General features: G+C 52.7%; 7 protein-coding genes across 7 annotated transcripts, besides 1 other annotated feature; 5 read left to right on the top strand and 2 right to left on the bottom strand.

Annotated features, from left to right (window-relative positions):
- Nucleotides 1-1,555: 1,555 nt before the first annotated feature.
- Nucleotides 1,556-3,384, top strand: CTAM01_07232 (hexokinase; the record flags this gene model as incomplete). Its single annotated transcript, XM_060523255.1, has 3 exons — nucleotides 1,556-2,190; nucleotides 2,261-2,839; nucleotides 2,901-3,384. 3 exons carry the CDS (start codon nucleotides 1,556-1,558, stop codon nucleotides 3,382-3,384), a joined length of 1,698 nt encoding a protein of 565 aa, XP_060381993.1.
- A 325-nt stretch (nucleotides 3,385-3,709) lies between these two features.
- Nucleotides 3,710-5,131, bottom strand: CTAM01_07231 (uncharacterized protein; the record flags this gene model as incomplete). Its single annotated transcript, XM_060523254.1, has 2 exons — nucleotides 3,710-3,940; nucleotides 4,028-5,131. The coding sequence occupies 2 exons, from the start codon at nucleotides 5,129-5,131 to the stop codon at nucleotides 3,710-3,712; spliced, it is 1,335 nt and encodes a 444-aa protein (XP_060381992.1).
- A 1,193-nt stretch (nucleotides 5,132-6,324) lies between these two features.
- Nucleotides 6,325-6,684, top strand: CTAM01_07230 (uncharacterized protein; the record flags this gene model as incomplete). Its single annotated transcript, XM_060523253.1, has 2 exons — nucleotides 6,325-6,405; nucleotides 6,547-6,684. The coding sequence occupies 2 exons, from the start codon at nucleotides 6,325-6,327 to the stop codon at nucleotides 6,682-6,684; spliced, it is 219 nt and encodes a 72-aa protein (XP_060381991.1).
- A 3,243-nt stretch (nucleotides 6,685-9,927) lies between these two features.
- Nucleotides 9,928-12,018, bottom strand: CTAM01_07229 (uncharacterized protein; the record flags this gene model as incomplete). The annotated part of the gene is made up of 2 exons (XM_060523252.1): nucleotides 9,928-11,323; nucleotides 11,402-12,018. 2 exons carry the CDS (start codon nucleotides 12,016-12,018, stop codon nucleotides 9,928-9,930), a joined length of 2,013 nt encoding a protein of 670 aa, XP_060381990.1.
- A 1,000-nt stretch (nucleotides 12,019-13,018) lies between these two features.
- On the top strand, nucleotides 13,019-13,414 carry CTAM01_07228 (uncharacterized protein; the record flags this gene model as incomplete). The annotated part of the gene is made up of 1 exon (XM_060523251.1): nucleotides 13,019-13,414. A coding segment is annotated over one exon (396 nt), but the record flags the coding sequence as incomplete, so codon positions are not given.
- Nucleotides 13,415-17,032: 3,618 nt separating this feature from the next.
- CTAM01_07227 (chromo domain-containing protein) lies at nucleotides 17,033-18,147 on the top strand (the record flags this gene model as incomplete). The annotated part of the gene is made up of 5 exons (XM_060523250.1): nucleotides 17,033-17,319; nucleotides 17,375-17,405; nucleotides 17,479-17,558; nucleotides 17,623-17,995; nucleotides 18,052-18,147. 5 exons carry the CDS (start codon nucleotides 17,033-17,035, stop codon nucleotides 18,145-18,147), a joined length of 867 nt encoding a protein of 288 aa, XP_060381988.1.
- Nucleotides 18,148-21,627: 3,480 nt separating this feature from the next.
- CTAM01_07226 (HET domain-containing protein) lies at nucleotides 21,628-23,508 on the top strand (the record flags this gene model as incomplete). Its single annotated transcript, XM_060523249.1, has 1 exon — nucleotides 21,628-23,508. The coding sequence occupies one exon, from the start codon at nucleotides 21,628-21,630 to the stop codon at nucleotides 23,506-23,508; it is 1,881 nt and encodes a 626-aa protein (XP_060381987.1).
- A 390-nt stretch (nucleotides 23,509-23,898) lies between these two features.
- Nucleotides 23,899-23,973: a sequence feature (Short protein (CTAM01_07225, KAK1498496.1) was converted to a misc_feature.).
- Nucleotides 23,974-23,987: the final 14 nt, after the last annotated feature.

The following is a 23,987-nucleotide window of genomic DNA, read 5'->3' as shown; positions in this document are numbered from 1 at the left end:
AACGGCGCGGCTGGTATCGTCAAAGATGGAAGCTTGATGGTAAGGTTGTGTATGGAGTACCCAGCATGGAGTCGTGGAGCGTTGGAGGTGTTGGTTGTTGCATGTAACTTTGGTAGTGGATCTTGACAATTTGGACAAGGTGAGAGAGTGGGGGGATCGACCCTTCCTTGGGCTCCGAAAGCGCCGGAGTCGCTGTCCGTTTTCATCTGATCTTGGTCAGCCACACCACACCGTCTACTAAACACACTCACAGCTTTCGCAACTATCAAAAAGCAACGTTACAGCTGGAGGGGGCAATTCTCCTCCTCCATCCCATCTTGTTCATTAGTTACTGTGCAGTCATGTCCACAGTCAACAAGCTCAACCACAATTGTCAGACAGTGCCCGCCGCGTCTCGTCTAGCAGACACCTATCTACCTTAGTGCTAAGCTTAAGCTCAGTGAGAGGTCCATTGAGCTACCAGTTCCTGGCGTCTGCCAGCGAGTCCCAATGCTTCGGCTCAGCATTTCGTCTCTCCTGGTTTAGGTTGCTTCTATCCAAGTGCCACCTGTGGCTGTTGTCTCAGGCTCACAGCGTACCTATAGGCTCTGAGAAGTCTCTATTCTTTCCCTGCTATACGGTACTCTTTCATCGTTGCATGCGCTCATCTCTCATCTACCGGTTAAGCTTAGGTTCCATTCCTCTCATACTCACCCTCTCTTGTCTCTCTCACGCATCCTCTCACTCTATCCCCTGCAATTTCCAATAAACCTTCTCAACCAACTACGAGGCAACGCGGGCACCTACCCCTTCCCGCGTCCATCCATCCATCAACACGAGCTTTCGGCCCCCAAGTGAAGGAAGTGGGTTGGAGCATCGAGCCTGGACTGAGCTAGAGCAGATGAACCAGCCCTTAGGATTACCGCGTGTCGCCCCATCGCCTGTGCGACGTTGAAGACAACCTAGAAGACAATCCTCGCTCATTCCCGCTTCTCACCTTGCCCACTCACTCACTACCTTGCCTCTAATCCAAGACACCAAGACACCGACCGGTCTTCTGTTCAGTGACCTATTGGTTGCTGGCCGGTGTCGCCATCGCCCTTCTCTCTCCCGACTACCCCCTCCCCACTTCGTCGTTGTTGTTCATCCACTGTCGTTCTTGTTGGATACGACGTCTCTGGGCTTCCACCGCCAACCCGAGCAGTAGAGCGAGGGGAGGGGACCGGCAGGTTCCATTCTCTGTTGTTCTGCCCTCCGTGCGGTGCGCCAGTCACCCTCTCGGGTTGTGCCTGTCGATCCGCTACCTGTCCGTCTACCGTTCCGCCGTGGAGTTCGTTCAAACGTTCGATCAGACATCTTTGCAACCCTCCACTACCTTACCTCTCACACTCTTCCTCGTTCTTTCTTACTCTCACTCTTACCATCTCACTCGCTTCACTCCATCTCAACGGCCTGTCTCCGGGGGACATGGCTCGTGCCCGATTCCGTTTATTTACAATCCGATACCTCGTCAGCTAGATGATCCGGCACCCGATTGTGACTTTCTCCGTTTCATAAACAAAAGTCTCTTAATGTCATGCAGCCATATTCACCTCCTACCATGGCCACGTTTCCAAAGTCTTTCCTGGCCGCCGTCGTCAAGCAGCTACTCCGGGGCAAATCGTTGATCCAAGCCCTCCTAGCCTTCTGGCTCACGCCACAAACCGTCTCAGGGAAACCGACAACTTCAAAGGTGGATTGTTGCAGCACATCGGGAACAACGACGCCCTCAGGCCAAAGTATCGAGGAATACCTAAAGGAGGCCGAGCACTTCCTCCTGGGGCCCTTGCTGGACAATGATGGCCTTCTCAAGTTATCCAACGCCCTAAAGGCGCAGTTCAGAGACAAGTTGCAGACGAGCATGGCGTGCATGCTCCCTTCGTACAACCACCAGCTCCCTGGCGGGCACGAGGTCGGTCAGTACCTGGCGGTGGACGTGGGGGGATCGACGCTGCGTATCGCGCTGGTCGAGCTGCGGGGTCGTGGCGCCGTGGGCCGGGAGAGCGAGATTGTGCGGATGAGTTCGTTCAAGATCGACAACGACATCAGGAGCTTGGAGGGCATGGCCTTCTTCGACTGGATGGCCGAGAGGATATGGGACATGGTGTCACAGGACGGCCAGGACCCTTCACGGCCCATGCCCATGGCCCTGGCATGGAGCTTTCCCATTGAGTAAGTTCAGTCCTTGTTGCTAGGGAACGATTTGATTCAACCGGGCGACAACTAATCGTCTTCACAAAAGGCAAACATCACTAAAAGGCGGCCGCATCCACGGCATGGGCAAGGGCTTCCTCGCCGCCGAAGGCCTCATGGGCCAAGACCTCGGCGAGGTCATCGAGACCGCCTGCGCAGCTAGGGGCCTGAGAGGCACCCGGCTGCGCGTCATCCTCAACGACGGCGGCGCCACCCTGCTCTCCCAAGCCTACGTCCACCCGGCCACCCGCTTCGGCCTCATCCTCGGCACCGGCGTCAACATCGCCGCCTACCTCCCCGTCTCGCTGATCGGCAAGCCGAAATTCGGGGACCGCCCGCGGGAGTGGTGGAGCGAGGCGCGCGACGTCATCGTCAACACGGAGCTCGGCATGTTTGGCGGCGGGGGCGTCCTCAGCGTCACGCGCTGGGACGGGCTGTTGAAGCAGGGGCACCCGAGGCCCGATTTCCAGCCCTTGGAGCAGATGGTGAGCGGGTACTATCTGGGCGAGGTGGTGCGGTTTGCGTTGATTGAGGCGATTCGGACGACGGGGGTATTTGGCGGCGTGGTACCCAAGTCTCTTGATGAGCCGTACTCTTTGAAGTCCGAGACGATATCTACCATTGAAGGGTAAGCTTGACTTCCTCACACCCACCCTTTTTGACGAATACTTTGCTAACCATAATGACAGAGATACGTCACCATCACTCTCATCATCTATCGACCTCTTCATCACCCAACATCCCTCATCTCACACTCCCACGCCATCAGACCTCACCGCCCTCCGCAGCCTAGCCTCCTTCGTCTCAAGGAGGTCAGCCGCCATCATCGCAGCGTGCTTACATGCCGTATGGTCCCTCCGTCTCGAGTCTCTAGCCGAAGAAAAGGAGGCCAACGCAAACCGGACGGCGTCGACGAATCAGGATTCCGCAGAGCGCGAGGACGCGGACCTTCTTCACCAGAGATTAGAAAAGGAAACATCCCTGCCCCGAACGATGGTCGCCTACAACGGCAGCGTCATCGAGTGCTACCCGGGCTATCTGGCAATGTGCCAGTCGTACGTCGACGCGCTGGTCAACAGGGGCGACAGGAGCGTCGAGCTCGTGCCGGCGAAGGAGAGCTCGCTGCTGGGGGCCGGCGTCGCGCTGGCGAGCGCTTGTGATGGGACTGCGTAAAGGGGGCGAGGTTTTCCCTCACTGGGCGTCACATAACCCTCGAGAGTGTGTGGACTGAGACATGAGAGGATAGAGATGATTTTGCACTTTTGAGTGGCATAATTTCTGACAACATGCATGGCAAGGAGTAAAAACATGGCTTTTTTTCTACAAAACGTATATAATCATAAAGCATTGCAATCAGCTCAGCAGGCTCATCGTTGATGAGAATTTTCATCTCATTATTTGAATTTTTGGGGGGGTATCATCACTTCATTTCCCGTCTCTCTATGGCTCTGAGCAGACGCATCTCAGAAAAGCCAATCTCTGCACATCGGCACACGCCTTACTCCTCATCGTCATCATCAACAATTTCCTCCACCTTGCGCTTCTTCCTTCCTGCTGAACGGCCCCCCTCCCGCTTGACCACCCGCGGCTCGTCACCATCTCCGTTCCCGTCGGACTCTTCACCCTCTCGCTCTTCCTCCTCCTCCTCCCGACGGCGTTGCTGCTCCAGAGCCCGCTTCATCTTGCGCAGGATAACTGGATCGTCAAAGAAGTCGTTGAGAGCGATTTCCTATGGTATTCTGCGTTAGTGACTGAAAGGCATTGCCTAAAAATTGGGAGGGCACGTCTTCATCGAGACTTGAAAAACAAGACGTACCTTGGAACAACCAGCCACGGGACACTGCGCGCGATGACCCGGCGACCTACGCAGGAACTCTGTAATCGCCGCCTTTTCAAACGTGTGGCTGCACGCGCTGCTGCTGACGGGGTCCTTGAACAATTGCATGGACAGCGGGCACCTGTACTCCCTGTTCTCTCCAGCAATAACGAGGTCGTCGTCGCTGTCGTCTGCCTCCGCACCCCCCGCAGCTGCCGCGGCTGATTCGCCATCACCACTGCCGCCTCTTCGGGATACGGTAGGCATGACGGGGTTTCCGGCATCGTCGAACCAACGCTTCGCATTGGGTAGGGAAACCTCAGCGTCGCCGTGCGCGGCATCGTGCCACAACTTCTTGAAGGCGGCGTAGTCGTTATTGACGGCGTAGCGCTGGTAGGCCGTCATGCGCTCGTACTCTGTCAGCTTGTCGGCGCGCTGCTGGCGTAGTATGTCGATGACGGAGTACTCTGGCGGCGGCGGGAGCACGCTCTCGTCCGCTGCGTCGTTGTCGTCCTCATCTGCGTCGCCGCCGCGACCGTTGGCCTCCGCTCGTGTGCGCCCGCCGCGTTGGAGAGGCGCCTGCTCGGGGAGCGTCTGGAAGTAGTTGACCGTGTCCGCGAGCGCAGCCTTTTCGTCAAGGAGCTCCGTCTGCCTGTCAATCAGATCGCGCAGCGCAGCCTCGGCCTCGGCCGTCAGGCGGGGTACCTCGTCGTCCAGCGCGGCTGTATGTGCTTCAACGTCGAGCTCGCGCTGGGACTTTTCCTGGCTGTCGAGACTGTCCGTCTTGCTATCCGCACCCTGCGATTGCGACTCGGCGCGCTTTTCGGCGAAGCGGGCGAGGGCCTCGTGCCGCGTGCGGACGGCGTCGTTGATGCCGACAACGGAGAAACCGAGATGTCGTATCGAGGCTTTCAGGTGGTTTTCGTAGCGATGAACATCGCGGCTGTTGGAGAGATCTGCGATGGCGCGCTTCGCTTCCGCCGAGAGCGGGCAGGAGAGGGGTTCGTATTCTGGGAGGGGATTCTGGGGACCAGAGTCATCGTCTTCGTCGTCGGCGATACGTCTTTCTGGGCGGCGTTGGCCTCTGCGACTTAGTACGGGCATCTTTGTTCAGGGCGCTGGCTGGTCGATGTCGCTGCGTCTGCTTGTTCGAGTTGTAGTTGTGTATAGAGCGTAGGATGCGGACGGGGTGATTGCTTTCGTTGGTCGAACGTGGATTCTGAGCTTCACCAGCTTCAAGGATGGGATATTTCGTGGAAGTGAAGTGGGAGACGCGATTGACGTGCTGTAGCGCGTCTGTGGGTTAAAGAGGTGCCCGGTACGTACCGTCCGGGGTTCCTTGATCGCGGGGGTAGTCCCTGCAGCACCAAGGTACGCTTATACACTTCCAACCAACGTCGTCCATCTTCTGGGAAACTGGAACTTTCTTCCTTTCACTTTACTTCATGAGTATCTTCAAAAGCACAAATTGCTACATTTATCGTCGAGGCAGTTTAGCCTGATATTCAGGCTCCCATGGTTCTTCGTGTTGCTCCTCTGTCGCGAATTCCCTCGGACGGTTGGAAAGCACCTGCAGCAATGAGGTGTAAGTATACCGTAGTCAACTGATGGTCTGGCTTTATGTCGAAAGCGAGGAGAGCCCTTGAAAGAAAATCTTGTGAGGATGGTCTAGAGGGTCACTTTATCAGTCGTATATGAGTTTGACTATGACTTCCAAGCCTCCACACATTATAGAACGCTTTTGTTTTATCAGCTCATCAACACCAAGGACAGTAGCAATAAGTACTACGTACTCTTCAACCTTTCCTTTCGGAACCTCCACTACGGTGCTGCTTCCACCGTACATAATGGCAATCACCACATATTGTTGTGAATGTGCTCTTTACTAAGTGGAGGCAAATTTCTCGTCGAGATGATACTTACAGTCACCGCACAGTGGGAGTCATATCATGTCAACCTCTACTAGGCCGGTTTCATCTACCAAGTAACCCTTGCAGGTGATGTCCCAAGGCTTTGGATCATATGCTCTCATGCTAAAATTCCTCTATTACAGGACCTTCCAGAGGTTTAGAGCTCTCTCTTCTGTCTGGGAAAACCAGCTAGATCACACTCAAGCCAGCAGGGCAGTCCAGCTCGTAGTGCGATACTCATAGTATCCTTCTTTGTAACGCAGTAGATAGTTGAGAAGCATATTCCCAGGACTTCCAGTTGTCCGGGGAGAAGAGCTGGCAACATGACAGCCGGTGTTGTGTGTTTTGGACTAAGGCAAGGCCATCAAGATCCTGAACATTCGAGGAATGACGCCACGCCTTTTGCGCTGTTCACCCTTTCGTGGCACAAGGAGCTACTTTGACCGAATATGCGCCCGCACAATACACGTAAGTCTTTAATGTCTTACGCTCATATCTTCTGGGAGACCAAGACCAATGAGCCTTATCGAATGTGAGAGTTTGCTGCATCCCGCAAGTACTAGACAGAGTACCTCAGCTCATCGTAACGAAGTACAGTAACATCTGTAGACAAGACATTTTGCTTCATTCCCTCTATTGTTGTTCTTATGTTTCACATTACCGTTCTCCAAGACCAGACAGAGTCAAAGACTTCGAGGCACAAAGGCTACTTACCGATACGAAGTACCTCAAGATCTAAAACAATAGACAACAAATCAAGAACAGAATCATGAAACTGAAATAATAGTTTGAAAATGACAGCTCGTAGCCTTTCTGTGGGATTCAGGAGGCGTAGGAATAGTACGCCCTTTCCTCAGACGTGCCTTCCGTTTGACAAAAGCCTAGTCCAGCAAGATTATCTCACCGAGGTTTAAACAGTCTTGACTCAGCACCTAGAACAGGATGCTGGCAATTGTCTCGACAGATTACTAAAGAGCACCTTACGGCTTTCTTGATGCCTCGCACTTGTTGACGGCCCAGTGATAGGAAAGGCATAAGCTATTTGGCTATGGTGACCACCGTGGATATCTGTCTAGAATCTTCACGGGACTTTGGAAGCTTCAAAGAATTCTACAGGGCCCACTATCAAGTCAGATTCGGTCGTCGTCAAAACACCCCCGTCGTCACGCAGAACGTATCCATCTCCGAATACGATGTGCTGCGTGAGTAGTAGTGGTGAGTAGCGTACATCGCTATAGTATTCCGCCCTTTATTTTGATGCTTTGTGTATAGAGTACGCTCAGTCTGAAGCCAATTGACACACTCCGACAGCATACTTCTCACAAACGTTCTTAAGTCAATTTTACTTATATCCAAGTTTCACAGACCACTTTATCTCAAGAGAGGCTAATCTAAGTTTCGCAGCATCGCATCCATGGTCAGTGAAAGATAGGAGATATTAGTTAATTCCTAAAAAAAAAGAATGGTCTAGCTACAAAGACCTTAGCATGTCATAGTCCATGAAAACTCGCGTACCCCGCGTCAATGATTTCTTATAAAAACAAACTCACTTCGACCGCGAACCTCCTAAAATCAATCATTCAAGTCAAAAAAGAAGCAAGGCGGAACCAGCACCATACACTGATCTAGCTAGAAGAATACGGGGCATAGAGCCACGAATCGTAGAGCGAATACTCTTTCTTTAGGGAGAAGAGACTGAACCTGCTATCAAGGAGCTTCAAGTCAACTCTGAGTCCTTGGAAACGATTTCGAATCGAATAACCACTTACCCCCCCCCCCCCCCTCACAGTGTATAAGAAAGTCTCTTAGTCAAGATTATCAAAACCGAACTTGCCATTGCTTTTCAAAAGCTTTATCCCTGTACAACTTCATCCAGAGATGAGACACATATCGAGACCCATCACATACAGGTTTTGAAGTTATGTAGACTCGAACTGCTAAGCGAACAACACCTTTGTACTAAACCTTACACAACGATTCCTTCATATAAAATATCCCCCTTCCCCCGCCCCCAATAACCCCTTCTCACATTGTCAAGGTAGCCCTCATAAGCACACCCCCTCCACCTACTCACCGGTAGCCCAGCACCAAGACTGGGGACACGGTCGAGAAGGATATATATCTATATATATATCATGAAGTGGGTAGCCCATGTACATCATCAACGCCAACCGCCGTCAACCCACCCCCTATATCGCCTGTCAACGGTCACACAGCCCCCCAAGTACGGATACCTCAAGCCTGCAAGACATCGTCAGCTACCTGCCGGCAAACGGGGACTCATCCACCCCCTCCTCGTTCTGAGGTCTCCCATCTCTCGGGAAGGCGACGGCGATCGATGGCCTTTTCGAGGCAACTTCTCTCTCTCTCTCTCTCTCTCTTCCTTTTGTCCCTCCCACTCATGCCCATTTACATGCTTATTTCGGTTATACGTTGATTAGAACACACCAAGTGTTCAGCGATCTGAAATGTCCCCAAGAAGGGTGACACTGGAGATGGAGTCAACCATCGACTTCGAGCCTCGAGTTCTTCACGCGTAGTACCTACCCGACAACGATGTTGACAGCAAAGATCCAGTCCAGAGAAACGACACCCCGAGAACTCCTCCCACCGCCCCACGAAATGAAAGAACCATCTCCGTCTTCTATTTCCATCCTCACCGTGGAAGGAAGAAAGAAGGCGAGAGAAGGAAGCGGAGCCCGCGCGGGGAGGGAGTAGGCCAGATGCCGGTGCCAGGCTTGGGGTGCTGGGTCATTGGGAGATATTGCAATCCCCGTGTAAACGAAGTCGACCATCTCCGAAGGGACACTCCACACCCGTCAAAACGGTTCTCAGGTCCAGTCCCAGTAGACAGGTGGATGCCCTCTTCCCCCGATGACGAGGACCCGGGTCTCTCGAGGCAGGCTAAGATGAAGGTCAGCTGTGCATAAGATTCATAATCCAAGTGTGCTGAAGATCGTGTCCAAGCAGCGAGGTTGAGATAGTGATATATATATATACATGCCTTATATACCGACTTACACAACATGGAAGCCTGCACAACTTCCCGCCCCACCCCACCACCCTCAGAATTACACAAACCTAGAACCTTCATTTGCAGAAAGAGAGCCAGGTTTCGTAGGTAAAACCATAACCAGCAACCCGGTATTCGTACCCGTCGTAACTTCCGACAAAAGAAACCCCCTCCCCTCCCCCCCAAGCCTCAAGGTTTCCAGAGCCCACCAATATTGACAGGCACAGCCACACCAAATCTCAATGACAGTTCACTTACTCATCTCACTCTCCGGAGGGGGAGGTGGGGAGACAGAGGAAGGGGGGGTTAAATTGGAGTTGCTTCATCCTTTCTTGGACATTGACAACATATCCACACCACACCCGCGGAGGCGGGAAAGACGATGGCCTCGAAAGGGGAAATCACTTAATCCACCCTGATAGCCCTCCCGTAATGTTACCAGTGTAACGGTAGCACTAAGCAATTTTGACAGGACCCAGAAGGCAGCTTCGCTTCCGGGCCGCGAGGGTCTTGAAGGAATTCGGATGTCAAGCCGCAATTAAAAAGCTTGGTGGGTTTACCAGGTATGTCGGGCATTCACGAACTCACCTCGTCGGGCCCGAAGAACCCTTGCCAGACATGAATCTCCGGCCGAATCCAATACACCGGCCCCGCGGGCAGCAAAAGCACGATGAACGACGCGTAAAGAGTGGCGATGAAGAAGTTTCCTGTTTCATCCGACAGGTTATTTTGTACTAAACACCAAAAAAAAGATGTCCAAAAAAGACTACTCCGGGCCACGCTCTGTATGCGCTTTATATGCCTCAGGAGAGATGCAACCGTTTGTAAATGTAAGCTTATACAATGGGCTTTCGCCCGAAAAAAAAAACAAGCTGGGCGTGAACTGTAAGGCCACAGCTTTTTCATTTTTTTTTTTTGCCCTCCAGTTCGAATGTGAAAACCTCCCTCCTCCGTAGAGCCTCATTGTGATGAATCTCTCAATCCATATACATTGGATCCCCCCTCACCTGTGACATGGCCAGTCCCATGTCACCACCATGCATGCTCTGCATCGTAGCTTGCATATTAGGCATTGACCGGCTCATGTTGATTGCTTGCCGATTCGCGTTCGGATTCCCGTTCTGCATCATGAACCGCGCATCGCTAGCACCCCTTTGCTGGACCTGCCTCGTCCGTGGCACCTCGAGGGTGGCTTGTCGTTGAATCGGCTGCTGGGGCATGGGCTTCGCGGTGGGCGTGTTCATTACGGCAAAACTGTCATCATCCTCCATCTCAGCATCGGCGTCGGCGTCGGCATCCCCATCCGCATCCACATCTTGATCGCTTGCCTCGTCAATCGAGGGCGGGCCTGTTGAATCACCCGGGTCGCTATGGCCAGTGACGCTCGTTGTCGACTGCCGATGCTCGGGGCTCGGGAATTGTTGCACCTGCTGTTGTTGCATTTGCTGCTGCTGTTGTGCTGCTTGCATCTGTTGGTGTTGTTGCGGTTGCTGTTGCTGCCCTTGCTGCTGGTTCTGTTGTTGCTGCTGGTTCTGTTGTTGCTGCTGCTGCTGTTGCTGAGGAGTCGGCGTCGGCGTAGGGGTGGTGTTGTTTGCTTGGTCCAGTGCCCTCTGAGCATTCATGCCAGTGTTGGCGACACGGTTCATGCTGATAACCGTCTTCCACCTCTCGATTGCCCGCACAACGACGTCGTTCAAATCCAGTTGCCGGTCCTCCAATCGTAGTCCAACGTGGCGGCTTCCACTCTTGATACCTGCCTCTAAAACGTGAGTGAGAAGCTGCCGCTCCAGGGGCACCGTGGCCGGCGAGAATAGCTTGAATTCTCGGGGCTGTTGGAGACGGTTGAGCTGGTCAATCTGAGACTTCAGGTTGGCGTTCTCTTGCTGTAGCCTGTGCTGATCATCCTTCATCTTGTCGATCTCGGTTTGCTTCCTGCCAACGCTCCTAGCCATTTCCAAGAGCCACAGCTCGTTCCGCCGCTGAATAGGCAGAGAAGACCAAACTTGAAAGGCCGAGCCAAGGTGCTCATTCACCTGCTTCTCGAGGTTTTCCGCTGACTTTTCCGCTTTCTTCACTGCTTCGCGGGTGTCTCTGACGGGTTGATCCCGAGGAGGATACGTTAGATCTTCCATAGCTGCCGTAGTAGCCGTTGCGCAAGTGATTTTCCAGTTACTGAATTCTTCTTGGAAGAAAGCCTTCAGAGCATCGTACTCTCTTTGACCAGGTGACTGAACGGACCAAGAGGTGGAAGTGGGATGCTGGGTAGAGGAGAAGAGAGTGGGTGGCGAGGCGAGGCATTGCAAGGTTAATGCAGGAAAGTCGAGGGCTAAAGGGTCAAAGTCGAAAGGCATGGAGTTGTTGTCGATTTGTTGCCTAGAGTAGCCAGGGTTAGCCACCATATATCTCTTTCCCCAATTCTTCACACTTCTGTTGTTTGTCAGAGAAACTCACTTGGCTGCCCTCCACGAGCTTAGAAGCTCTCGTAATGCAAGCTCTGCCGCGCGAGCAGTATCCATGGCATCTGCTAGCTTGTGCTTGACGTCGAACTGCGCCTTTTGCACGACTTGCTTGCTCACTTGTCTTGGCCTCTTTCCTGCATTCTGGCTGCCCTCGCCATCGGTCGAAGTACCGACTTCGCCGTTTTTGGCGGGGATGTTGTTCATGACGCCAGTGGCTTCCCACGAGGGAGTCCAAGGATATTTGCTCAGCGTAGAGTCCACGGCGTATTGCCCGTCCTTTGGCAGAGCCGGGGACTTGTGAGACTCGCCACTGTCTGGCGCAGCATCTCGCTTGGTGGCAGGTCTAGGGGTCGTGGCTGGAGTTGAGGCGTTCCTCCCACCCAAGGATCCTCTCGGCTGTCTGCGTGTGATGCTTCCTCGCAGACGCTTGATTGCGTCAACGTCGTGGATTCCATCTGGCGGCTTGGGGTTCTTCTCCTTGATGTAGAGATCGAGGTGTCGACCGAGAGAGGAGGAGGTAAAGGCCTGGCCGCAGTAGGGGCAGTTCTTATCCTTGGGGGCGCCTAGTTTCTGTTGGCTCGAGTCGGCGTTGCTCGCGGTTTCGGCCATTTTGGCTCGGGGTGTTGGATGTAAAGAGACGGGTGGGTAACGAGTGTTTCGAAAGGTTTATCGGCGGTAGGGACGAATTCGTGTTCGTTTCAGAAAGGGTGCTACAAGGCTTCTCTTGCGTGAATAGACACTTGCAGCTGCTCCAGGGGGAGCTATGTAATCGAGGGTCATGTGTAGATGGACCGGGTAGAGAGTGATCGGAGGCGAAGCCAGCAAAGTTTAACGTTGGTAGATAAGGTAAGGAAATGTAACGAGTGGTGTTGAGGACAGAGTAGTCAGATACGCAAAGAGAGTAGTTAAAAGAGGGAAATAATCAAAAAAGAAGGACTAGATGCTGAAGAGCTAAACGAGTGTGCGAAGAGAAGGAGGTCGGTGGGAGATGTCGAGAAGTAGCTGCTACCCTTGTACGGACAGAGGTTTACTGAACGCAAGCCAATCCTTGTGACGAAGAAACGTGTATATCGGCCGTTCACGGAGTCAGGTATGGGAGAGGTTCGGGGTCGGTTCGAGATGTGGGCGAGAGCCAAGGTAGCGAGTCGGGTTGACGGAGGAGGGTAAAAAGTAGGATGCCGGGTATTAAGGAAGTAGTAAAATCTTTTCCCGGACTTGTCTCTCTCTCACGCGCTCTTTCTCTCGGTCTCTCGATCTCTCTTGCCGTGCAGGTTCTCAATTCATCCGCGGACTCTCGCAATCTCTCGACCTCTCTGCAAAAACGAAAAGAGACGAAGAGGGGGTGGGTGGGAAAAGGGCAAAGGACGGGGAGGTGGAAGTAAAGTACAGAAGAGTAAGGGGAAGTTGCAAAAATGTCACCCGGGATTTAATTATTGCATTTTTTTTTAATAAGGCAGGCGGGCAGGGGTAGCACCACCGACCCGCGCCAGAACAGGACGGCGAGGTGGGAGCTTTGGCGCACCCTAAGGTACCACCTACCTTGGTCCTTGAGACCTTGGGTGCTTAGGTAGGTACACCTCATTGTGCGGTACGGGGCGGAGAACTGAGGTGCACCCCCCTCCATCTTCTCTACAAGTACATACCCACCTCACCTCACACTAAAACCATCCCTCTTCATCCCTCATCCCTCACTCATCCCATCCGGGCCATCCCAATCCCAATCCCAATCCAATCCAATCCAATCCAATCCAAATCTATCCTGTCTATCCACCATGACCAGCGAGCCAGCTCCTCACTCCTGTCCGCTTTCCCCCAGATTGCCGCCAGTGTGCAGGTGCAGGTGCCCTGGTGGCCAGGTGCAGCGCGCGCGCGCAAGCTGCAAGCACAGACGGAGCCAAGGACGGCCCAGATGCAAGCCCCCCCTTCACAAGTTCACGGGCTCAAATGTCCAGGGCCGTACGGTGGTCCCACCTCTGCGCCGGTGCTCTTTTTTTCATATCCATAAACACCTTTTAATAGCCATTCACTGCACCTTAATAGCACCTTAGCACACTGATCTACCGTGGCATTAAAATAGTTGGAATATTGACTTGGTGAGTTAGGTAATGTCCAATGACGCCTCGCGAAGCTGGCTGCGTCAGGGAGGCGAGCCGTAGGGTCTCATCAGCCAACGGGGAGAGGAAACGTATTCCTGCATCTCCTCTCTCGGAAGGTCGAGGCCAAGTCCAAGATCAAGGTACCTGACGCTGTACCATCCATGACAGATATCCCAGCACACCATAATCAGCCGCCTCGCGCCTCGAAAACAAGGTGAAGAGAGAGCTCGAGCTATCGACACCTTACTTCACTAACTGCCCGGGAACACCTTACCTTAATTCTACACCGACTGCACACCACCATGGTGACCCATAGCATCTCAAGCGGCTTTGCCTATCGGGGTAACATGGCTAAATTTTCACACACAGAGTTAAACCGAGAATCCCTCGTCCGCGGAGTAGCTCCATCTCCAAAGACTCCATCGACGCGCTCTTGTTGGTCCAAAGTGCCCACCAACTCCTCAACTCGGCATCTCTCCAGAGAGCCAGTCAAGAGTCCCCTAAACCTACCAAGCACGCGATGTGTTCAACTGGGACCCAAACTCAGTCCTCGGATATCAAGACCATCCCGCTTAGGATGTCTCTTTGAGCCGCCGTCATTCCAGCGTCTGGTGGCTCTCTCACATGTCCCGTCGCTTATTCGCTTAGTGTAGTGCTGATCTGGCCCGCGGAAAGGAGAGGGACAGCCCGGCGTCGCCCTGTGCATCAGTGCTACTGGTCTAGCGCTGTCGTGAGGGGTGTACCGGGAACTTTTGCCTCGAGCAAGCTTGCTTGTCGTGTCTCTTCCACGTCGCCTCTTGTCTTGTCTTCTCCCCCTCGGGTCCCGATCTGAACCACCCATACAAGACCCTTTAGCAGTTGAGGAAATATTTCTTCAACCCTGCCGAGCTGCCTCATTAAGCCATAATTGCGTTGGGCAGCCTGGCCTCTCTCCGACTCTCTGACTCGGGCCCGTCCTTGAGGGGCCCTGGGTTCGCGGCTTGTCATTGCGAAAGAGCTCCAGTGTCCAGAGGCCACAGGCTTGACAGCCGTCGACGGTTGTGACTCGTGAGGTAATTAGCTGAGGGCACGACCCAATGGAATCCACGGCACAAATGTTCAATAAAACGCAAAGATGCCGTAAGCCAATATGTCGTCTGGTCCAGTCACAGTGGTGCTCCGGTCTCCAGTCTCCAGATACCACCTTTCAACTCACCTCATTCCCATCCTCACCGCGTTGGACAAATTCTGGCTAGACTGGTCGACCGACCGGGGCGCGGGTTGGCATGCCCGGTTCGTTTCTTTAGGCTCCTGGGGTCCCACAGACTCCCACTGGCTTGTATCCGATCCATTTTTCAGGGGGTTTCCGGGAGATCATCCAGGGGAGCCGGTGAAGGACCTCGTGCTAACGGCGCCGACGAACATCGCGGAGTTTGTCTCATGAACATTGCTCACGCAGCATGTATACGTCCTGGATCTGTATACAGTAAGGCGAAGCGGCTGGTCTTCATCAATTTCTGACAATGTCGGCAAGAGCTTGTTCCGACGAGAGACGGCAGGATTCCACACGTAAACAAGGCCGTGTTCTGCCGAATGTTTGGCCTTGGCTCTTGTTCCTCTCCGCTCCGTGTGTTTGACCCGGGGATGCCATCCGGTGTAAAAGGACCCCGTTTTCCTGCATCTAATAATGGGGTTGGCATCTGCAAGACGCGACGCAAGGACTACGGGACAGATAATCGCGTCCAGGCCACTCATCCTCGAGCTTGCGGCGGCGGCGGTTCCTATCGCCCGCTGTTGCTGGATTCGCTGACACTCCCGGTCCTGGTCGTCCCCTGGAGGCTGGTCGTCTAGTGTAGCCTCCCGCAGCCGCAGCATCTTGGGTCAACCTTGTCTGTCTGGGACCGTCTCGTACGGGCCCCATAAAGTCCACCGAGGAGCAACTGCACACCAACTGACGTTAGCAGCCTGCAGGACACCGATAATTTCCCGCCGCCTCTCGTACGGCAGCTGGAGCTGACACTCAGCGCCACGGCGTGTTTGGCCCTGATCCAGAGCAATAGGCACTCGCTGGCCCGTTCTTCGACCTTAAAATGCCATAACTTGGCATCATCCGCCCTGGGTTTGACGCGAGGGAGAAGCGAAGTAGTTCTGTTGGTCGGTCGGGACCTTGCAGATGATCACCGAGCATGGCTGGCACTGGTCCACCAACTGCGAAATCGAGATCCATGTCTTTTGGCGCTTGCCTAACCCTTTTCAAGAACGTCTCGTTGGTTGTCGTATTTGAACAGCAAATCGCAACCCCTTTTGCACTGCAGAGATTTTGATGAGATGCAAATTACGCTTCTGCAGTTACATGCAGATACGCTGCACATCGAGTCGTTTTTTCTCCGTTGGTTGGAGCGGCACAGTCTTGTTGGTGCCGAGAAGCGCCCTTCACAGGATAAAGTAGCAGTGTCTGGCAGATCTCAGCGAGCTCGCTGGCAAAAAAGTAGACTTTGGCGTACATCGCAGATGCGTTCTTCTTCTTGGATTGGCTGTCGTCGATCGTCAGATTAGCCGCGCACGAACTCATGCGATTTGCCATATCCAACACCCAACGACTTTGGCAAGGGATGATTGCCGTTGAGTAAGGTAACGACACAAGCTTTGACCAGACTAGCTTGCGACGTTGGAAAAAAGTATAATCAGCTTATCGACTGCAGCCGGTGTCAATGTCATAAGGATCAAGGCACCGCGATGCAGCGTGTGAGATGTGAAGAATTGGCAGGATCAACTTGGGAAAAAGTTGTCATCTGCTCAGAATTCGTGCGGCAAAACGGGGCAGTGAATTGCTTAGGTACTTATTCTGGAAGCTTCCAATCGAGGCGAGAACGTATCAGTTCCTTCCTAGAATTGACTCTCTGGTATTCTACTATACCAGCGTACAATGAAGAGACTACATTTCATCAAGTAAGGCAAGGTACCTTCAGGGAACGACGTAGGTGGGTAACTTACAAACGGGAGTAAGATTCGAGGCCGACCTTCCAGGTTGGAGCTTGGTCCACGGGTTCGGAGCTCCACATGAGCTCCTTCTGCCGTCAGTTGTGGGTACTCAGAGGATGGGGGCTCCCGGACTTGCAGGAAAGCGCCGGAATTGGTGGCGGCAGGTATCCGTTCTTTCTCCTCCGTCCAGAGAAGTGGCTAGTGCGTGCAGATCACGTGACGGTTGAGTGCCACAATTGGCTGTGACGCGACTCTACTCCAGCGTCTTGCTACCTTTATGCAAAAGTTGGGGCAGCTTCCGGTATTTGCGATCGTCTCTTTGGCAGCGCATCGCAGCTTCCTTTCACGTTGAGTCTTACGCAACCTCCTGTTTGCGACCATTCAGGTCGCTACTGCCTAGACGAGCTGCGTATACACCTTGGAATAAACAATCTCTACACAATGCCTCCCGGTAAGTCCTCACCTCTTCGAACTTCACCCCTCGCGCCACTAGCCAAGTCGCGTCGAGATTGCGATAACACACTTCACGACGCGAATCCTCCACCAATTTTCCATACAACGTCACAATGTCGCGTCGCATGAAGCTGACAGCTTCTATAGCTATTAGCGATGACGAGATGTCCGACGCCGGCGGCGAAATCGCTATCCCGCTCAAAGAGAAGCGCGCAAAGAGCCGATCCGCAGAATACCGAGACGATGTCAGCGAAGCCAAGAGCGAAGAAGACATTCCCATCATCTCCGGCGACCTGAACGGCAACGCCACCAAGCCTGCCAAAGCTGCTAAGGTAGCCGCTGTCGTGGCCGATGAGGAGGACGAGGAAGGCGACGAAGACGACGATTTGGAGGCTGATGAGTACGCTACCCACACCAAACGGCTTTGCTCGGACAAAAGGGCTGACCGGCCATAGATACGTTGTCGAGAAGATCCTTGACCATGTGGTGTCCGACGACGCAAGTGGCCCTCTTCTGTTCTTCTGTTGGCAGTGCGCCTCGATACTAACGCTTCTTGCAGGGCACTGTGAACTTCCGTGTCAAATGGGAAGGTTACTCTAAGAAATCAGACCAGACCTGGGAGCCGGAAGACAGCCTGAAGTAAGCTTCAAACTGTGATCTGCGATCGGCACCAATTTTGAAACGACGCCTAACACATTACCAGGGAAGGCGCATCAGAGATCTTGGAAGAATACCTTAAGAAGCTCGGTGGGCGTGAGGCGCTGTTTGAGGAGAAGACCAAGGCCAAGACCACGAAGAAGCGCGGCCGCCCCAGTGCTTCGTCGTCTACACCGCCGGCGAGCAGCAAGAGGGGCAAGCGTAATGGTCACCCCGCCGAATCTACTCCTCCCGCGTCAGTAAAGGAGGCTAAAGCGAAGGCCTGGACGCTGCCCAGCGGCAGCTGGGAGGATGACGTCGAGTCGATCGATGCCTGCGAGGACGAAGAGTCAGGCTCCATCATCATCTATCTCAATTGGCGAAACGGCCAGAAGACTAAGCATCCCAAGGAGGTAGTGTATAAGAGATGTCCCCAAAAGGTATGGTCCCTTGTATCTCGGCGCAACACGGGATGACGACGCTAACGGATACGTAGATGCTGCAATTTTACGAAAAGCACATTCGCATCATCAAGGCGGGACCCGACGCCGATCCTACGGACCTTGATACCGCGCCCGAAGCCAAGATGTAGGACACGAAAATAAGGGTGCCGTTTGTGAATTTTATTGGGAAAGGACTGGCGTTTGGGCTCGTGATACATCTGATATCATTAGCAGGTTCTCGAGCGCCGTTGGCTTGGCTTCTGCTCGTTGCGATATTTGCACGCTTTCAGTCCTCGGAAGAAGTCTCATCAGGCCATATCTAAAATCAGGTCGAAGGCGATCCGGACTGTGGGAGGGCTTGCTATATCCTTATTGCGACTGAATTAGCGGGAGGAGGTATGCTTCACGGTTATACTTCGTAATTTCGGGAGAAAAGAAAACCGCAAGTTCCTCTGTTGATTCTAATTGCTCCAGCTGATGCGTGAGGTTGCCCTTTGTTGTCTCCATAAAGGACGTTGAACATCTTACATTCCCAATATGCCAACGCAGCTTGGGCAGGCAGGAACTTCTCGGCGTTCATATATTACGAGTGAGCAACATGATCTCAGAGTCGTGAAAGGCACTTCATCCATGTCAATAGGCGGGTGCCGCCGAGTGCTAGATCCAGGTACGATGCAGGTACAGCTAAGTCATGGCCAAGTAGCGCTTTCGGTCTAGTCAAGGTCACGACACACACAATCTTACAGTAAAGAGTACATCCGACCTCTCCCTAAGACGGAGAGGCTTACTGCGACAAGGGTAAGAAACCTGCATGTTGCGAGTCCGCGAGGTTGGGTAGTGGAGGACGTTGACAGCAAGCCCGTCGGGATACTCCACTAAAAAGCAGCTTTACATCCCTGCATCGCAGGCGGTTGGACGAGTAGGACAGCCTGAAAGTCGCGGTAGCGTTGTCGCGGATTTTTTGGCCCAGGGTGGTAGTGGTGGTGGTGGTGGTGGTTGTGGTAAGGTACTTGGTGGTGCGGCGCGCGGCCCAGCCTCTCGCATTTCTATTGACTTTCGGGTTTTGCGGCTGGGCGGGCGACCAGCTTTGGGAAAGCTGGTGGCGGGGCAACGCTTCTTTTTAACGTGAGGCTTGCCCGCGCTGCATTCCTCACCATTCTCAATTCCCCTCCTCTCTTTCTTCTGATACATTGCATATTCTCATTGCGAAAAAGGGTTCATTTGAATGATCTCGAGGTTTCTTTCCCCTCTCTCCTTCTCATCATCGTCGACTACTCCGTAGTGAACACTCCCGTTGTCCACTCTGAGTCTCTATCGTCAACCTTTACCCACATCTCGGACCCATACATCTCGGCATTTGACGAATTCCCGGCAGGGAAATTGAGCTGCTCATCACGGATTGAAATCTCATCGGGCCGTCACGAACGACAATTCCTTAGCTTCCAACTGGAATTCAGATCGAGGACACTTGTCTGACAGGCCATCCCAAAGGCACAGACAAAAACCTCGGACCGTTGAAAGATACCACCAAACTCAATCGTCTTCCCGAGACCACATTCCACGGCATCTCCGCCCAGACCCTCCGTGTCTCTCTTCCTCCTCCCAGCCACCGGGCTCTCCACACAAGCTGTCCCCCGCACCGCTCCACACCGGCGCCGGGCTCACTCCCACAACCCCCACCAAAAAATCATCGCGGCCATTAGAGCTCCCGTCAGCTCCATACTCAAGAACCGCACAAGACCAAAGGACGAACAGTCCTAGCTAGCAGTCATGGTCAAACAAAACGACGTCATCGCGATCATTGTCATCGTGCTGTTCGTCGTCCTCGCCCTCGTGGCCTTTGGCATTTACAGATTGGTCCACGTTGCGCGCCAGAGCATGAGTGTGACGTCTGGGTCGAGTAGTAGCAGCTCCGACGAGATTGTCGACGACTGATCTACTCGCCGTTCATCTTTACGGGGTTTACTCGGCGCTGCGGCTCGCTGCTGCTGCTGCTGCTGCTGCTGCTGCAATTACTATCTACCATCGCATTTACACTGAGATACCACGACAAAAACTGTTTACGCAAGAAAGCGCCATCGCATTTCTTCTTGCGAGTTTGAGAGCGTTATGCCAAGGCTTCGGCTGAGACTACGACATGGAAGGGAGAAAGAAGAGAATGAATGAATCTGGGATGAGTGATAATGAGGAGGGGAAATTTGGGAAACATGGAAAGGGATATGAGACATGATCTATCGGCATTTTTATCTGGCATTTGCGCAACATTTTCTTACCATACAAAGTTGGTCATTCGGGTTACAAGATGCAGCAAAATGCGTCTGTATGGGGGAAGATATCTACGAGTGTATGATACTGGATCTGGAATGGGCTGCGCCGGGATTGGCGACCTTTTTGAAGGCATGAAGACGAGCCCATGTACATAGAACGAACAAATGGGATGAAGTAGGCCTTTGAAGGCTCAAGATGAAATAGAACTGAATACTAGATATCACCACACCTGGCAGGATCGATGTACCCGTAGTTTCCTTCTAGGAAAAGGAGGCGTTTGAGGAAGATATAAAAGACCGTTCCTTAACCTCACATTACCTATCCCAGCCATGTATGCGATTGTAAGGTTATCGGCCCGCGGTTGCAAGTGGCGAACGTCTTGCGAAGTGGCCAGCTTCCAAGTACTCGCTAAATTGGTTCTGAAAGAACCTGCCGAGTGACTGATTTTAAATAAACATGTGCCTCTCGTCCGTAAATCACGGTCATCGTGCACGTATTCGTGACTCAATCGCCAGGTTGGAGGCCATGATTGCAAGTGGTAAATGTTTTTTAAGGTGCTATGGCTGTTTGCTAAGTCGGCTTTAGGAGAACTTGTTGAGTAATATATTTTCAGTAAACCCGTGCCTTTCTTCTATAGATCACTGTTGTCATTCACATATTCGTGACTCGAAAATCACGAATTTGTGCGAAGGCGCTAGAGCGAATACCAAACGGCACTGCCAATGACAAACACATGCAAAGACACTCGAGAAGATACTAGATAACGCTGCTGATCACGAATCCTTGCGAAGGCGCTCGAGAATATGCTGAACAGCTCTGTTCTTTCTGAAGACAATGGGATAGCCTAGACAAAGGCAGTTGGTTGCAAATTGATATCTGCGTTCCTTCCTTGGACCCATTCAAATCTCTAAGAACATGGTTAAATGTGACGTAGCTCGCGGTATACAAGAACAAAGGATTCCAACGTTAAACGTAAGCTCATTTGCCTTTTTATATAGATTCATGATACTAAAGTTGTTCTTGTCTCCTGGAGCTCATGTGCCTGCAGAGCTACATAGCATAGCCCGTTTGAAGATCATCTGGTTCTTTCCAAGCTGAGATATAGGATGGAAGAACATATGTGAGCCTTTTGACTCGTCGCAAGTTTATGTTTGTGTCACTGCTCTCACTCACAGGTACATAGTGCGGCATCACTGCTGACAACATGCATGGGGATGCAGGCAATGATGGGGCCACTCACATTGCAGGCTGTGGGTATTGGCTGGTGGGCAAGGAACTCAAGTAGCTAGATCAGGCTATGAAAAGCGACCATATTCTCTTCCATCGACCTCATAAACTCTAGCCATGAAAACATTACAAAAATGCGTCTGATCAATGTGAACACACTCCTACTGGAGGAGTTCATGGGCCGGTGCCCCCAGTACGCAACTCTATCTCACACTTGGAATGGCACGCAGGAGATAAGTTTCAAGGAGTGGCAGAAACAACATGTCGCCAAATCCAAAGAACAGAGGTACGCCAAAATACTCGAGGCTTGTCGGTTGACACGAGAATTCGGCCTCGAGTACCTGTGGGTTGATACGAACTGTATCGACAAGGAAAGCTCTGCCGAGCTCTCAGAGGCAATCAACTCAATGTTCAACTGGTATCAAGAATCGGCTGTTTGCTTCGCTTATCTCGAAGACCTTGACTTTGAGGATACCAGTTTGCCGGAAAGCTCAGGCGACGGTATCTCAAGTCAACAACGACGTTGGCGATCTGAACTCGCTCGTAGTCGTTGGTTCACCCGCGGCTGGACATTGCAAGAACTCTTGGCCCCGAGGCGAATGTACTTCTTTGACAAGAGCTGGAGGATCCTAGGATCGCGGCAAGACTTTGCGCCTGAAATTTCAAACATCACCGGAATAAGAAACGAGTACATTTCCGGCGCCAAGTCAGTCTTGGACGCGAGCATCTCGGAGGTATTCTCCTGGCTGGCGGGCCGAGAGACGACACGTTCCGAAGACATGGCGTACTGTGTGCTGGGACTCCTCGGTCTCAACATGCCGTTACTATACGGCGAGCGTTCGGCGGCGTTTATACGCCTCCAGGAGGAGTTGATCCGCATCTCGGACGACCAGACAATCTTCTGTTGGACGTGGGATCATACGATCCCACATGACTGGAGTAGTCTACTCGCACCATCGCCTTCGGTCTTCAAGGGCGGCGACCGTTTCTTCTGCGGGTCAGAGACCGACGAGTCTCTTGTCGGATGGAGCATGGCCACGTCGTACTCGATGACCAACGTAGGTCTGCGCATCCGCCTGCCCACGCTCAAGATGTCCGGTCTAGATCTTGCTGTGCTGAACGTATCCGAGAGGAGAAGCGAAGCAGGAGAAGAAGACCCAAGCACAGGCCGTGTTTGCATCCCTCTTCTGACGAGCAATTATGTCGGAACTTCAGATGGCGTCTCGTCACTGATTGACGGTTCTGCGGTCGGCGCTCAACGATGGCCGATACCCGCACGACCCATAGCTCTCTATGAGTTGAGGAACATATACCCCTCCAGCCTACAAGAGTTCTGCATTCATCCACTGCAACGGAACGCTGAATTGTTGAAGTACGCTATTTCACTCTGGTATAAAGGAAAGCCTGGGCACGGAGTATCGCAGATGATTATGCCAATCATCGAGACACGAAAGGCACCAAAATTTCACATAGAAGTCGGCTCGACCGACCAGAGTTCCGTGACCTCACAGCATGCAAAACAATCTGAGCATTTCTATGTCAACTCGACCGGCCAGGCGCCCTTCAACACACCATACAGAGGCCTTGTCCCGCTCTTTATAAGACGGCGTGGAACACTCGGAGTTGAGCTACAGTTGAACATCGGAGACGGCCGCGTCGAGAGAGTCGTTGTCGGGGTTCACGCTGCGGCTGAAGAATATTTTCCTCGGGAGAAGGGAAACGACGATTGGTTTTGTTACTTCAAAGACGAAGAGTCGAAGCGGGCAATCTCGGGAGAGTGGTCTTGTAACATGGCATGCTCACCGGATAGGACCATCTTTGTGCATCTGGGTCGACGTACGATACAGTTACCTCACGGCGTGGTGGCGAGGCCGGTGTATATTTCCTTCTTGCCGTCTCCTTCTCTGCTGGAAAAGATGTTTGATCGATTGGGACTCTGGAAAAATGCGGATGTCATACACAATGCTGTGCATCGCAAAATGTTGAGCTGGCCATGGGATGTTGGTGACCTTTAGATAGGATTCAGCTAGGCCGATCGATGGAGGGCCAATATCGCGTATGGACCTCAAGGCCAAAGCAGACCTATGCTTGAGACTGAACTCGATTTTGAAGTATGGAGGAAAAGCTTTCAGAAGAAAAGCGCTGGTTCCATACCTGTTTCATTGTTTATCTTGTGGAGCAGAAGAAGAGGCCGCCATACATCAACGATGTTCCGCTTTATGTCTTGGCTCACTTGTCTCAATCGATCAATCTCTTGGAGCAATAACCGCATTCAAGCTCCGATCTGTCTAGTTCTCGCCCAAAACTGAAAGAAAAGTACTCCGTTGCGAGGTGAGTCGAGGTGTAAATACCCTTTCAGGGTGCAGACAACTTTAGGGAAGGTCTCTTGGGAGGAAACAACTCGAATGTTACCGACGCAGCTACAGTATTCAACATTTCCTTCACAGAGACCAGAGAAGAGTGTAGGACATATAAATTAGTCTGCTAGCCCCTG

This window comes from Colletotrichum tamarilloi, assembly GCF_030869305.1.
Source record: "Colletotrichum tamarilloi strain Tom-12 chromosome Unknown Scaffold_22.1, whole genome shotgun sequence".
NCBI classification, from domain to species: Eukaryota; Fungi; Ascomycota; class Sordariomycetes; order Glomerellales; family Glomerellaceae; genus Colletotrichum; species Colletotrichum tamarilloi.
This window is presented reverse-complemented; position numbering and strand designations above follow the sequence as displayed.